The 16,741-nt window shown below is 42.5% G+C and overlaps 1 protein-coding gene across 2 annotated transcripts in view; it reads right to left on the reverse strand.

Moving 5' to 3' along the window:
• LOC131592136 (protein FAM219A-like) overlaps positions 1-16,741 on the reverse strand; it is a 408,033-nt gene that overhangs the window by 194,165 nt on the left and 197,127 nt on the right. For both annotated transcript variants that reach the window (XM_058863437.1, XM_058863436.1), the window contains exon 2: positions 7,999-8,098. In XM_058863437.1, the coding sequence (XP_058719420.1) occupies positions 7,999-8,098 (100 nt within the window). The remainder of the gene's footprint in view (positions 1-7,998; positions 8,099-16,741) is intronic.

Below are 16,741 nucleotides of genomic sequence, written 5' to 3' on the forward strand. Positions count from 1 at the left end.
TTTTGAGCAAAAGGTGGAATAGTTGTGATACAGTGAGGTGCCGGAACAGAGTGAAGAGAAGTAATAGTTGAATATTTGGGGCCATTAAGAGGCAAAGAGAAAACTGCTCTTTTCCAGGGAGGCTCACAAAGACAGATGAAGAGAACTTTTGCCTTTGAATAACTCATCCTTAAAAATGACATCCCTAGACTCATTTGACCCATAACACACCTCAGAGTGATGTGAAATGGGAGGAGTGAACTGCTGGCAGATTTTTCTGGGCAGCTGGCATCAGAAAAATAGAAAGCTATAACAGAAATAGTTTTCTTGTGAGAAACTCCATAGATTAGCAGAATAAGACTTCTGTTTCTCTACAAAGACTGATGAGAAGACTCTAGCAGGAATTGGGACTATTTTAAACACCGAAGTTCTGAAGTTTTTTTTCTCTATGTTGTCATGTAAACAAGAGAATGGTTGAGTAGTGGGGGAGAAAAGGGTTTTCTGGAGGTGTTATTCTGGTTTCCTTATTCTTGTAGTTTTGTTAATAAACTTTCTTTATTCCTTTTAAGTTTTAAGCCTGTTTTGCTCTTGTTCTAATCCACATCTCACAGCAAGAAATAAGTTTTCTAGTAATTTTTTTAGTTACTGCTTTAAAACCACGACATTTATTTGGTGCATTGGCCGGGAAACAAAATTATTAAATCTAATCCACTACATCCAGGCAAAAAGCCAGGACATTTCGCAAGGAATTGTCCTCAAAACCAGCAACAAGGGAAACACCAGAAAGAAGCTGTAGCCAATCAACAGAAAAACTAAAATTAAATCGCTTTTTTGTCAAGCGCTGAGATACAAAAATGACAGACCTGAAACAGGAAAAAGACTATTTTAATGGAAAAAGGGGTGAAAAAGGGGAGCAGGGTGGAGGACCGAACAAATATTATTGTGGGGAATGCATGCCTAATAAGGTCTGGCAACCACAAAAGCAATTCAGACTTGCAACTGCTAAAGCTTTTGTTTCAGATCTGACCATTGGACTGTCATTGGAGTGGACCTGCAGGACAATTCACAAGACCTGGCTGGACTGGATAGTAGGTATTTTGTTATTGGAGACACAGCACACAAACCCCTAGAAATGGAAATAGCCCCCATGACAATTAAGGGAGACCTGACACACCTCACACTCTTAGCAAGATGTCCTCAACCACCCTTCTATGTAGCCAAAGGGCAAATAGCCCAAGTGATCCCTGTTCCAACAGAAGTTCCAGTAGATGACAAAGCACCAGGGGTATACTGGGCGGAAGTGGTGGGTGAAGACAAACCCATTATGGGGTGTAACCTTACACATAAATCAGAACATCTCCATGTAGAAGGGTAAATTGACACTGGGGCAGATGTGACTATCATACCTGAAACAGTGTGGCCTTCACATTGGGAACTGCAACCCATGGCAGGCAAAGTACAGGATGTTGGAGAAGTGAAATTGGAAAAAATCTCTAAGGGCACTGTTCACATTGAAGGCCCAGATGGAAGACTGTCTAGTATCTGTCCGTTTGTCACTGATTACAAGTGCCTTCTGTGGGGAAGAGACACCATGTCCCAGTGGGGAGTCAAACTAACAATTCCTGAGACCCCCCAAAGATTTTTAGATGGGGCCACTGAAGAGCGTCCTACCCAAAAGTTAACATGGCCGGATGACAATCCAGTGTGGGTGAACCAGTTGCCACTCAATAAACAGAAACTCAGGGCACTAGAAAAATTAGTAGAAGAATTAGCCAAGGGACATACAGTAGAAACAACCAGCCCTTGGAATTCCCAAGTATTTGTAATAAAAAAGCCAGGGAAAGATAAGTGATGCCTCCTTCAGGATTTGAGAGAAATAAACAAAAAAATTGAAGACATGGGGTCTCCCCAACCAGGAATGCCATCCCCGACAATGCTCCCAAAAAATAGGCAATTGGCAGTGCTAGACAATAAAGACTGTTTTTTCCAAATTCCCCAGCACCCAGAAGATGCACCACGGTTTGCCTTTTCCATTCCCACAGTCAATCGGGAAGCACCAATGAAACGATACCACTGGAGAGTACACCCTCAGGGGATAAAAGCCAGTCCTTTCATCTGCCAGTGGTATGTAGGGTCATTATTATACCCTGTTCGTACTGAAAAAAGACATGCAATCATCTTCCACTACATGGATGACGTGTTAGTGTGCTGTCCCAATAACAACATGCTGCAAGACACACTTGACCTAGTGCTCAAAGTTTTAACCTCTGCTGAGTTCCACATGCAGGAAGACAAAGTTCAAAAGATGCCGCCTTGGATATACGTGGGCCTGGAGATCACTAAGTGGACTGTTGTTCCGCAAAAATTAGAAATCATGAGTAATCCTAAAACCCTAGCAGATATCCATTACCTGTTGTCATGGGGTGACTTTACCTTTAAGGTGGTTTTGAGAGCTAAGGAAGTTGAAGTTGCTGGGGACTGATGGGAGTCTTTTCTCCTGACCAATTATGGGTCATTACCGGGAATTGACAGCAGTGTTGACCAGTGAAAAGTGGGATCAAGTTGTGAACCCTACCTTAAGATGAAAAGTCAGGGCACTTTTAGCCTCTACAGACCTCCGGCTGGCCTCCCATTCTCTGCCCGGCCATGCGGCTGGGCCGGGGCTGGGCTGGGCCTGCCGCGTCTCCCGGCCGGGAGATGGGGCCTGCGGGGGGCTTGTCCCGGGCTCTGGCCGGGCCAAGCCGGTTCCTGGCTCGGCTGCAGTGACGGAGTTCACCGGGGACTGCCGAGTAAAGAAGGAGAAAAAGCTCTGGACCTGTGGCGGGCTGAAACAGCGACTACACTCTCCAGAGCAGCCATGGGGAATTTTCTATCGCAGACGGCTCTAGCTCCTGCACTGGCAGAAGTCACAGAACCATCTACAAAGCCTGGACAAGATTTTAAACTTTTCATTACCCAGATGAGACTTGCAGATTAATCCTTTTATCCAGAGAGAAGAAAAGAGAGTGATCAGCATGTAAAGAGACTTTATGGACTGTCAGAGACAGTAAGGAAAAAGAAGTTTCAGAAAAAGTAGAGAATAAGGAGATGCTTTTATGAGCTGAAATAAATTTCTGTTGAGACTATGGAAATGGACAATAAGGTCTTGAAAAAACTCCTTTAATTCATGACAGTATATAGGGAAGAATAGAGTGTTAAAAGTGTAAATTTTAAATAAAAAATAGAGTGATTGTGATACAGTGAAGTGCTAGAATAGAGTGAAGAGAAGATTTAAAGCCTTGAGAGGCAATGAGAAAACTGTTTTCTAGTGAAGATCACAGAAACAGATGAAGAAGACTTTTGCTTTTGAATAACTCATCCTTAAAATGACATCCCTAGACCCATGGCCCATACACACCTCAGAGTGAGGTGAAATAGGAGGAGTGAGCTCTGATAACAGCAGTTCTGAGCATCTGACATCAGGGCAATAGAAAACTATAGCAGAAATAGTTTTCTTGTAAGACACTCCATAAATTAACAGAAAGAAACTTCTGTTTCTCTACAAAGACTGGTGAAAAGACTGTAGCAGGAATTCAGACTGTTTTAACCACCAAAGTTCCAAAGTTTTTGTCTCTGTTGTCATGTGAACAAGGGAATGGTGAATAGTATAGGATAAAAAGGGTTTTCTGGAAGTTTATTCTGGTGTTCTTATTATTATAGTTTGTTAATAAACTTTCTTTATTCCTTTTAAGTTTTAAGCCTGTTTTGCTCTTGTTCTAATCCATATCTCACAGCAAGAAATAAGTAATTATTTTTTAGTTACTGGTTTAAAACCACGACACCTGTTTGGGTCCTTGAACTGGGTCAGACCCTGGCTAGGTCTCACTAATGAAGACCTGAGTCCCCTGATCAATTTATTGAAAGGGAAGAGAGAGTTGCTGTCTCCCAGGGAGCTGACTCCAAAAGCAAAAACTGCAATTGAAAAAGCACAAAGGGCCTTGACAGAAAGACAGGCACATTGTTTTAAATTGGAACTGCCTTTCAAATTTATTGTCTTGGGGAAACTACCACACCGACATGGGTTGATATTCCAGTGGGCCGAGGGGCAGAGACATGCACTCTTAATCATACAGTGAGTCTTCCTCTCCCATCAAAAACCCAAAACCATCACCAAGCCACAAGAACTGATGGCTCAGCTGATCCAAAAAGGCCAGAGTAAGGCTGTGGGAACTGGCAGGTTGTGACTTTGTGTGTATTCACCTTCCGGTCAGACTCTCTGGAGAAGGCAAACACTCCCCAGAGAGTCTGACCAAAAATATGTTTGAGCACCTGCTGCAGAGCAATGCTAAACTTCAGTTAGCTCTGAACAGCTACAGTGGGCAAATATCAGTCCATGCGCCATCACAAAAATTGTTTCATGAGGAATTCCACCTCATTCATTGTGAGAAAAGGAGCCAAAGGCCACTCAAAGCTCTTACAGTGTTCACTGATGCATCTCAAACATCTCATAAGTCAGTGATGACTTGGAGAAATCCACAGACTCAGCTTTGGGAAGCTGATGTTGAATTTGTAGAAGGATCACCCCAGATAGCTGAACTGGCTGCAGCCTTAAGAGCCTCTGAGAAGTTTTCAGAACCGATTAATTTGGTTACTGACTCAGCCTACGTAGCGGGAGTGGTGTCCAGAGCAGAGTAGGCAGTTCTCAAGGACATTGAGAAGGAACATCTCTTTAGATTGCTTGCAAAACTGACTTAATTGGTTTGAACTCGAGAGCATCCTTTCTATGAGATGCACATAAGATCTCACGCCCCGTTACCAGGTGAAATCGCTGAGGGGAACTGGAAAGCTGATTCCCTTGCTGCCCAAGCTGAAAAGGTATGTCTCCCAGATGTCTTTCAACAGGCTAAGTTAAGTCACCAGCAATACCATCAAAATGTGCCAGGACTGATCCGTCAGTTCCAGCTGACACGGGGTCAGGCTAAAGTCATTGTGGCTACCTGTCCCAATTGCCAGCTCCAGGCAGTGCCATCATTAGGCATCGGGGTTAATCCCTGAGGCCTTGGAAGCTGTGAGGTGTGGCAAGCAGATATCACTCACATTCCCAGTTTTGGTCACCTTAAGTATGTACATGTGAGCATTGATACATACTCAGGAGCAGCGTATGCCTCTGCTCATGCAGGAGAAAAATCTGTACATGCCAAATAACACTTAGTACAGGCCTTTTCAGTGCTGGGGATGCCTAGGGAAATTAAAACAGATAATGGCCCAGCATATAAATCCAAGGAGTTCCTGAAATTTGTCTAGCAGTGGGGAATGGACCACAAAACTGGCATCCCCCACTCCCCCACAGGTCAAGCTGTGATTGAGCATACCCACCAGATGCTCAAACAAGTCCTAGCCAGGCAAAGTAGTGGGACAGTGTGGATGTCTCCACAAAAAAAGCTTTGCAAAGCTATGTTTACTATCAGTTTCCGGAACTGTTCATTTGAAAACATGAATCCTCCAGTGACTAAGCACTTTAACAGTGGTGATCAGTTTAAATTGTCACAGCGTCCACCGGTTTTAATCAGGGACCCTGAAACTTGGCAAACCAAGGGCCCCTATGAACTTGTCACCTGGGGCCGTGGTTACGCATGTGTATCCACCCCTACAGGCCCCCGATGGATACCTCAGAAATGGGTAAAGCCTTTTGTTCCCAAAAACCCAGCCCCAGCAGAAGAAGAAGAGAGACAAGTGGCAGTTGCTTCCAAAAGAAGACGCCGCCGGGAAAAAACAAGAACAAACTATCTTAACCTCTGGTTACTCTCTGACCTGCACACATTAACTGTGAATATGCTATAAAAATGTTTGTTTTATTTCTTTTTGAAAAAACCTACCTCACACTCAAACCCATGATGAGCCTTACTTCAGCTATCCTGTTCACGCTGAGCAGCCTGGCAGCTGCCTGGATCGTCCCTCAGCCACAACAGAACATCTGGGTGACCCTGGCACACACACTTCAACAAGACAATATCTGCCTGTCCACTGCAGCAGCAAATGTCCACCTGTCTGGTAGGAATCCCACTGCAGGCTGAAGATTTTACAGCCAGCTTCAGTGATCCCAAGTTTAATACAATTCCCAAAACACACAGTGACCAACCACATGAAAACGGTAATGGGCGGGCTGTGGCAGTGAAAAATCCTATAGAAAAGTGGTTACCAGTACTGCCCAGAGCTAATAAAGAGCCCCAAGAATTAGAGCTATTAGGCTCCTCCCCGCACCCTTTTGTGTTCACTTTATTTACAATTCACTGCCAGATAAAAAACTATACAATCACATAATCCAGTATCGAAAAGAATACAAAGCAAAACAATGGTGTAATACGCTAAGTCAGGTCTTAGTGGATGATCCTCGCCACTCACATCCAAGAATCCTCCCTAAAGGTATATTTCTGATTTGCCGAGATAAAGCATGGGCAGGAGTCCCATCTCGCCTTCAAGGAGGGCCTTGCACTTTCAGACGGCTGTTCCTGTTAGCACCCAACCAAACCCAAATTAATATATGGACTCGAAAAGACAATTCGACCCATGAAATCCACAAAAGAGGCACTGATATTTTAGACTCAAATTGTGATTTGGATATATTTCATTGGGCAAATTCAAAAAGGGTTTCTGCATCCATATTTCTTCCATGGGTTGCAGCTGCCAAGGTACTGGATGAATTAGGACATTTGGAGTGCTGGGTGATCAAACAGGCCAACTTAACATCAGCTGCCCTCAGCTCCCTCCTCAAAGACGAAGAGATTACCAGACAGGCCATACTCCAAAATCGAGCTGGCATTGATTTCCTTCTGTTGCTGCATGGACACGAATGCCAGGAATTAGAAGGACTTTGCTGCTGAAACCTGTCCTCAAAAGCTCCCAACATCCACGGAGCCCTTCTGAGAGATGAAGAACTTGATCGGACAAGTGAAGCAAGAAGCTGAAGACTGGTTTAGTGAGCTGTTTAAAGGCTGGGGACTCACAGGATGGTGGACCTTGATAATCAAAACAATCCTTTTGTTTTTTGTTGTTCTGTTTCTAATCGTGCAAGCATTCGGAATTATCCGTTGTTTAGTTTTAAAAGCTCTCAAAAATTTAGTCTCTACTACCTCAGAGATCAACCACATAGAACTAGCGGACCGGTAGCAATCTAACCATCCCGCCAATCATGAGTGGTGGACAAACTCGTGACCTGTATCAAGATAATCTCATAACCCGTCAAAAGATTTTTTATATAATAATGAAGGGTGAGATGTTGTAATGCATTTAGGAAAAATGGTATGACCCAAAAAAATGTACCCCCAAAAATGTAGAATGTAAGCTTCTTTCCCGTATCCCTTTCTCCCCAGTTCCCCTTATTGGCTGTGTGAATGTAATCCTCCCTCTTCCCCCTGCCTTCAAAAAGTGGTGCTTATCAATACTTCTAACACTTTCCCTCCTGCTCTTCTTCTCCGCGGGATCCCAAGAAATAAAGCTGCACTTGCATCTCAACAAAGGAAAGTGCCTCGTTTTTTAGTTCTTCTGTTCTATGCTATACTATCTCCCCTGTTTCCCTGGCTGCAGCTGGGCGGACAGTGGTAACAGAGAAACAGGGGGCATAGAAATAATAGCACCCTTACAAACCTACAAACCCTCCAGCTTACAGCAACATTGCTCTTCCTGAGTCCAAGTCTTTGATCCTTTCCCTTTTGTTTGCAGTTATCCTGTCTTCTCTTCTTTACACTCCCTCTATATGATTTTCATTCTTTTCCTGACCAAAGCCTTGATAAAAATCTGTAGGTTTAAAAAGCTGTTTTCCTTTCTAGGCATCGTTTTCTTCCTCTAGCACGGCCCATGATAAAGTGTCCTTGCATGTCTGCAGAAGAATCACACTGATAAAGTGCTCTGGAGTTGTCTGAGCTGAGCTGGCATGCTCAGCCATATACATGATGATGTCTAGATCTGCATATGGTCCCACAAACACCTCACCATATTTCAGACCTTAGATTCAGCCTTTTTATTCTCCATCATCAGACTCACCTAATTTCCCTTGAATTGGGGATGGCTTATAGTTCATGGCTACAGTCTCTCCTTCTCTTGTACCACAGTCTCTGTCCAAAATAGATGCAGCTGTTGGATCCTGTTGAGAAAGAAAATGAAACAAAACAGAATAATTTAGCTAAAAGTTCTGCAATCTGTTCTCTGACTGTTAGGTGAGTCCATTCCCATCCACATTCAGAGGGAACAGAGAACATTCTAGTGTTTTGAATGGCTGAACCCTAGGGAAACCTAGACAAAATTTTGGAAGCATGTTTAGTATGCTTACAGTACCCCTGAAAACACCAGATTTCAACACCTGGCTTATATGATAGATAATACTGGGAATATAATATAGAGGGTGCGTCACCAGTTCAAATTCATCCTGCTCTGGCATTAGTCCAAAACAATTTTCATATGATGACTCTTTGGAGTGTTGTATGAAACATATTTACACTTTCAGCTGAGTTCCAAGTGGACCAGTCTACCTCATGACTAAAAGCTCATGACCAGCTGTGTTAAAGTCCATCTCAGAAGAAATGAGGACTGAATGAGTAAGAGAATTCAATCTCTAGTCTGTCTTGGAGAGGAGTAAAGAAGTCTGTAGTTCCCAACCTGGATCTATTTTATTTTGGCTAACTAGAAAGATTTAATTTCAGTATCTGTCAACACAGCATTTTTCACTGTCACTGAAATCCCCCTGAAAACCAAAGTTCTTCAAACACAGAGTATACCCCATTATGCCTACTTGCAGACAAGCTTGTAGTAAAACATTTTAACAGAGTAAAAGCATAACATTTTAGTAAAAGCCTGTCTGCACAAGCCAGCCCTTGGTATAAGAGGTGATATTAAAGGTAGTGTCCTTGAAATTCTCCTGGAGCAGCGAGAGTGAAAGAAAAACAATAGCCTTGTGTATTGGGGAAAGAATGTAAACCATATGTATTAGCCAATAGTAACTTGCTAAGCCCACGGACCCTGTCAAACCCTATAAAAGTGTGCTAAAGATAGAAATAAAAGGCGCTCACTATACTTCTGTGAAGACTCAGTGAATAGTCTGGCGGTTTCTCAATACAAGCTAATTCAGGTAGTTTTGTACTCTATGGTACTGTGTTGTAATGCAGTTAGGAAAAATGGTATGACCCAAAAAATGTACCCCCGAAAATGTAGACGTGCAAGTTTTTTCCCTCATATTGTTCTCCCCAGTTCCCCTTATTGGTTGTGTGAATTCCCTCCACCCTTTTCCCCTGCCTTGAAAAAGGACTGCTTATCGATGCCTCTTCCTCTTTCCCTCCTGCCATCTCACCCCGAAAGATCCCAAGAAATAAAGCTGTGACTGCCATCTCAGCAAAGGGAAAGAGCTCTTTTTTAGATTCTTCTTTGGCAAGCTAATCTAACTCCCCTGTCTCCCTGGCTGTTGCAGGCGGACAGTGGTAGCAGAGGGGCACGGGACCTTAGAAATTATAGCAGGTGGCATCCCTGGATGGGTTTGACCCCCTAAAACCAGCTGGAAACACACGTGTGTTTCGCAAGCCTGGGTACGTCAGCTGCCTTGAAAAGCTAAATATAGTTTACAAGGACTGGATTGGTAACTTTCTCACGCCCAGAGAAAATCAATTCACAAAGGAGAAGTTTCTACTGCTTGGCAACTTAAGAGTGGTGAGTCAGACTGGCTGGCGCAGCGAACGTGAAAGTGGGGCAGAAGCTGAGCTGGGATCAGCTGAGCGTGGGCTTGAGCTGGCGGCGATGACGTGTCCCCACTGGCAGCAAGCCGGCGCGGGCGCCAGGCAACGGTGGCCGCATGGGCAGTGCGGGCCGGCGGCAGCGGGCGGCGGGAGCACGCGGGCGGCGGCAGCGGGCATGGCTCGGCACAGGCGGCGCGGGGACCAACAGTGGCGACCGGGTCACCCTGGACTGGGTGACCAGTGGCCGTGGAGAGAGAACCCCACCCCACACGGCACGGGGACCAAACCACGGGTTCCGTGCAGAGCCGGCCGTAACACGTTTCGCGGGGCAGCCACGTGGCATGGCAGCAACAGCCGTGGGACAGTTTATCTCAACCCAGTGTGGGTGGGTGGGTAGTAAGCTGAGAGAGAAAAAAAACGCCTGCCTTTGCACCGCTTTGTTGTTTTACAGTAAAACAAGATAAAAACGAGTTGTGAAAACACAATTTTAATAACAGGCATGGGATCTACCATATCTACACCCCAACCAAATTTAGAATCCAAATTACAAGAATTTTAAAGTACTATAAATGTTAAAATCTCTAGAAAAAAGTTAAAATGTTTCAGTGTGGTTATCTCATAACAATCCACAGCTTGATTTGTCAGAAGTAAATTCTATCTCTACATGGAATCAAATTGGCAATAGTCGCACTCTAAAAATAGAGGAAGGAGACAAAAATGCTTCAAAATATCTCCCAATTTTTCTTATAATTCAAAAAGAATTGATCAACAGAGAAAAAGACTTAAAAAAACAGCCATTGCAGCCTTCATCAGTATCTCATACCTTTTTACCCATACCTTCTGCCCCTGTGCTGAAAAAGATACATGGAACAAATCCAGAAACTCAAGAAATGCACTGTAATAATGCCATTTCTGGAACCATGTGTCTCATTCAGTCCCCCAGCTCTGATAGTGTTGCGCAAATTACCAGAGACTCTTACCTACACTCCAATATTCCCATCATGAAATCCCCGTGCCTCCACGTGCCTGAAGTTCAAAATGGAGTTGGCCATGTGCCAGCTACCCACGTGGAGGAACCCCCTTCCTATCCTCCCCCTTGCTATCACTCTTTCTATCCACCACACTTTGCCCATTTCCCTTACTCCTCCCAAAACCCCTCCCCTCCCTCTCACATCTCCGTCCCTCCTGCAATACCCTGCTCAAGCAAGACATCACCTTGAAAACCCGCCCCCAGATGTTGCAATCTTTCTCTCCACACCCCTGCCTCCTGCCCCTGTGGGAGGGCGGGGGAAGGGGTATCCTGGCCCTGCCCCCTGGGGAGGGAAGATGTGTCCCTGCCAGGCCCCTGTGCGGCTGTGGGTAGAACCCTCCACCCATCTGGAGGTGAGGCAAGGCCCCCTGGGCCCACTGGGGGGGCAGATAAGTCCCTTCACTGGCCCGGGGATGAGACAAAGCCCCCATTGCCCAGGGGGGGCAGGGCTGAGCAGGGAAACCCTGGAGATACAGGCTCTGGGGAAAATAAGGATATACCTACAGCTGCACCTGTGATATTTACTGGTAAAAAAAGAACCAATAGATAATATCAGCCTTTCTCTTACCATGATATCAGAGAGATGTGTAAAATACAACGTGAATTTGGCAAAAATAGCAAAATATTAAAAAGAATGATTAAAGCTACTTTAAAATCTCAGGAGTTAGTTCCTGCTGACATCAAAGACTTCTTCAGGTGCCTCCTAACCCCCACTGAATTTGATTTTTGGGAAAGTTCATGGAAAAGGTCATTAAAAGACCTCCTAGATGAACTCAAGCAAAGCAATCAGGATGCAAAAGATGCAGAAAATAATGAGATTACTTTTGAACACCTATGTGGGGAGGGAAGGTGGTCTAAGCCTGAAGACCAGGCTCAAGTGCTAACAAAACCTATTTTAGATAAAATCTGTGAAGTAGCAGAAAAAGCTTACAATAAAATACCTACACTAGAAACCCAAGTAAGTTATGTTAATATTAATCAACTTCCATCTGAGAGTTTCTTACATTTTGTAAATCGTCTTAGGTTACAGATACAACAGCAAGTGCAAGAACCAGCAGCACAAGCAGAATTGATTAAAGAAATGGCACAAAGAAATGCCAGCGAGGCCTGCCGTAAAGTGATTTTAAATCTGCCCATCTATCCTCCACCTACCATAACAGATATGATTCAAGTGTGTGCCAACAAAGCAGATCTTTACAGTGCACATGACAAGAAACCAGGACCATACAACCCAAGGAATGTAGCTGCTGTAACATCCGGGATGAACAAGCCACAGATGTCACCTGAACAGCTGCAGCACATTATCTGCTTCCAGTGCAAGAAGCCAGGACATTTTGCAAGTAACTGTCCTCAAACCCAGCAACAAGGAAAACGCAAGAAAGAAGCTATAGCAAATCAACAAAAAAAAAAAAATTTAAGGCGCTCTGCTGCCAGGCGTGAAGACATAAATATGACAGACCTGAAACAGGAAAAAGACTCTATTTTAATGGAAAAAGGGATGAAAAAGGGGAGCAGGGTGGAGGACTGGACAAATATTATTGTGGGGAACGTTTGCCTAATAAGATCTGGCAACCGCAAAAGCAATTCAGACTTGTAACTGCTAAAGCTTTTGTTTCAGATCTGACCATTGGACTGTCATTGGAGTGGACCTGCAGGACAATTCACAAGACCTGGCTGGACTGGATAGTAGGTATTTTGTTATTGGAGACACAGCACACAAACCCCTAGAAATGGAAATAGCCCCCATGACAATTAAGGGAGACCTGACACACCTCACACTCTTAGCAAGATGTCCTCAACCACCCTTCTATGTAGCCAAAGGGCAAATAGCCCAAGTGATCCCTGTTCCAACAGAAGTTCCAGTAGATGACAAAGCACCAGGGGTATACTGGGCGGAAGTGGTGGGTGAAGACAAACCCATTATGGGGTGTAACTTAACACACAAATCAGAACATCTCCATGTAGAAGGGTAAATTGACACTGGGGCAGATGTGACTATCATACCTGAAACAGTGTGGCATTCACATTGGGAACTGCAATCCATGGCAGGCAAAATACAGGATGTCAGAGGGGTGAAACTGGCAAAAATCTCTAAAGCTATTGTCCAGATTGAAGGCCCGGAGGGTAGGTTAGCTAGTATCCGACCTTTTGTCACTGATTACAAGTGCCCCCTGTGGGGAAGAGACACCATGTCCCAGTGGGGAGTGAAATTAACAATTCCTGAGACACCTCATGATTTTTAGATGAGGCCACTGCAGAGCGTCCGGTCCAAAAGCTATCTTGGCTAGATAATAATCCAATTTGGGTGAACCAGTGGCCTCTTAGCAAACAGAAACTCGGGGCTCTAGAAAAATTGGTGGAAGAAGAATTGGCCAAGGGACACCCAATAAATGTACTCCCGAAAATGTAGACTTGCAAGTTCTTTCCCTTATCTTGTTCTCCCCAGTTCCCCTTACTGGTTGTGTAAATCCCCCCCACCCCTTTCCCCTGCCTTGAAAAAGGACTGCTTATCGATAAGCAGTCTTCCCTTCCTCTTTCACTCCTGCCATCTCACCCCGAAGGATCCCAAGAAATAAAGCTGTAACTACCATCTCAGCAAAGGGAAGGAGCTGGTTTTTAGGGTCTTCTGTGGAAGCTAATCTAACTCCCCTGCCTCCCTGGCTGCTGCGGGTGGACAGTAGTAGCAGAGGGGCAGGGGACACAAGAATAATGGCACAACACAAGTCACAAAAGCTGCTTAAAAAAAAGTAAATCAAACCAACTTGCTAAACTCAAAGCCGTTCAACTACCCCTAGACATTGCTAAAAAAGAAAAGTAACCAATGCTCTACCTCTACAGTAATTCATAAATAATAACCAATGCTCTGTAAAAATTGATGGAGAAATTTAAAAAACTAATTAGCAGTGCAAAAAACCCCCAATTTAAGCTGCTAATGAGTAAAAAAATCACTACCAAAGTAAAAAAAACTGTCTATAAAAGTCTGTCATATAAATACCCATATCCTGAAAAATCCAGCTATATAGAAACACCAAAACAATAAACAAGTAAATCAAGCTACAAAAATAAGTGTCAAAAATAAATTTAAATTAGTGACACAAAAAAAGTTATTCCTAGCTCAATAAGCTCACAATGCCTCAAGTAATCAGAATAAAAACGCCACCTATAAGTGAACACAAAACCAGAGTAGATTTAACCATAAACAGTATTTCTCAAGTTATCCCTAACTGTAAAACATGTATTGCGGTCAAACAAGCCAAGCAAGTAAAGCCCCTATAATATAATAAAGAATAATTGTCATGGGGTAGCTTCACCTTTAAGACAGAGTAAAAAGAGAGGAAGTTGAAGCTACTGGTAGCTGATGGGAGTTTTTCCTCCTGACCAATTATCAGTCATTTCCAGAAACTGACAGCAGATCTGACCATTAAAAAGTGAATTCAACTTGTAAACACCTCCTTAAGAAGTACATTCCGAGCTGTCTCGCTCTCTTTTGTTTCCGGCTTTTGAGAAGGTAACAAGGCTCTGTCGTATCCTCCCTTTCCCCCCCCCTTCTCCCTCGGCCGAACAAGGCCGCAGAAGACGAAAGGGGGGGGGGGAGGAAAAGAAAGCAGAGCTGCTCAGTTACTGCTGCTGCTAAACTGAAACCTGACACCATGAACTCTTGCAGCTTTCTAAAGCTTTTAATTCTTTTACTACCTGGATAAACGTACAGATTACTCCTTTTTGCTAGAAAGACAGAGAAAGAGAGACAATCAACATGCAAAAAACATCATAGAACTACTAAAAACAGTGAAGAAAAGAGTTAAGTTTAAACAAGAAAGAGAGAATAAGAAGATGTTTTATAGCTGAAATATCTTTCTGTTACAGCTATGGAGATGGACAGTAGTTTAAAGATTCCTTTAATTCATGACTAGAGTATGGGAGGAATAGAGTATTCAAAGTGTGGACTTTAAAGAAAAGAAGGGTGGTTGTAATACTGTGAGTTGCTGGAACTTGCGAGTGAAGTGAAGATTTTAAAGCCTTAAAGGAGCCAAGGAGATGGCTGTTTTCCAGGAAGGCTCACAGAAACAACTGAAGAAGATTTCTACCTTTGAATAACTTATCCTTAAAAATAACATCCCTGGATTCATTTTGACCCATGCACACCTCAGAATAGTGTGGGATGGGAGGAGTGGACTCTAGAAACTCCATAGATTGGCAGAAAGAGACTTCTGTTTCTCTACAGGGACTGATGAAAAGACTCTAAAAATCGAGACTGTTTTTGACCACCAAGATTCTAAAATTTTTTGTCTCTATGTTGTTATGTGTACAAAGAAATAATCGAGTAGTAAGAAGTAAAAGGGTTTTCTGAAAGTTCATTTTGGTATTCTTATTCTAATAGTTTGTTAATAAACTGTCTTTATTCCTTTTAAGTTTTAAGCCTGTTTTGCTCTTATTTTAATCCATATCTCACAACAAAAATAAGTAATTTTTGTTACTAGTTTAAAACCACAACAATAATCCAAATATAAATATAAAAAAGCCTAGCAAATTAACTACATCACCCTTCCCCAAATCCACCAAAACAAGTACTACATGCTCACAATAGTAAAAACCACCACTAAATATTAAAAACCTACCTTGTGCCTCATGCCACTGTTCAAAACACCATCCTAAACCTTAAAAAACAAGCCCTTTAAAAGCATAATACCCCTAAAAAATTAAATCAAACAACAAAACTCATTTTAAAAACAGTCTTAACAAAACCTAAGCTAAAAAACATAGTATTAAATAAGTATACCATATCCCCTACCATTCACCAGCTACAAGTAAAGTAAAAAAAACTACAAAAGATTATTAAAAAACACCTTAAAGCACTGGGTGGGGGATCTTTCAAAAATTAAAAACAACATCTAACAAAAACCACCTATCTAACACCCGAAGTTCCACCAACAAAACAAGCCCTACCCAATCTAAGCCCTTATGTACATTAAACACAAACAAAATCCCAGTATTACATATCATAAGTTTGTTAAAAAAAACCAATTTAAATCAATTCTGCTTCAAGTGCAGACAAACCCATCCATGGGGTTGTCTTTGCTCAGAAACCAAGTTACACATAATAGATAATGCAAAAAAATAAAACAAGACAATGTGTACCTCAAATAAAATCTAATTGTTAAGTAAAAACCATAAGTAAATATCACTGTTTGCTAAATATCACTACCCTTGTCTGTATATATGTATATATGTATGCATGTATAATATAATATGTGTTTGTAAAGTTAAAACATATATTAGTTTTAGTAATAAACTGACAATATAGGGATAAGGGGTGGAATGTCCTAAAGTAACTTTATAAGGCTTGTATCCCCAGTCGTCTGTTCTGTTTATGTTACATATTATGTTCTGCACCTTTAAGACTAGTTCCGAGAACAAAGAAGAGAAAGAAGCATGTAGGTTTTTTTCAGAAAACGGCACTCGCTTTCCCCCATGCTTCTCCAGACTTTGTTGTCTGCAGCATGGACAGACAGCAAGACAGAGCTCTCCTTTGCTTTTAGTTAATTTTTAGCTAGCTAAAGCAGAGAAGTTTTCCGGACTGATTTTTTTCCTTTTTTTCTTGAATCTGTTCAAACCTGCTCTAAACTAAAAATCAAAAAAAACACCAAGAGCACACACCTGTAGCCCACTGGGGCCTGGGCCTTGGCACTTACCAGCACCAGAAAGACTAATAAAAGACTGAGCGAGCCAAGCTACACCCCATAAAAAAGACTTTTCTAAATTTACCATCTCTTCAAAGAACACAAAGTTTTATTGTTTAATTATATTCAATTTCTGTTAAATAAAAATATTTTTTCACTTTCCTTCATGGAAATCTTTTCCCGAACCAATTAAAATAAGAGCCACTTATATTTACTTTCTAAAAAAACCCAAGTTTTCTCCCAAATTTACCCTAAACCAAGATAGTTAGCAATAAATTTAATTGATATCTCTAATTCTAGTCTGTTTTACCTGTGACATTATTTGGTGAGTGACCTTTCCTGGTCAGCAGCTTTAT

The sequence above is a fragment of the Poecile atricapillus genome, chromosome W (assembly GCF_030490865.1).
Source record: "Poecile atricapillus isolate bPoeAtr1 chromosome W, bPoeAtr1.hap1, whole genome shotgun sequence".
NCBI classification, from domain to species: Eukaryota; Metazoa; Chordata; class Aves; order Passeriformes; family Paridae; genus Poecile; species Poecile atricapillus.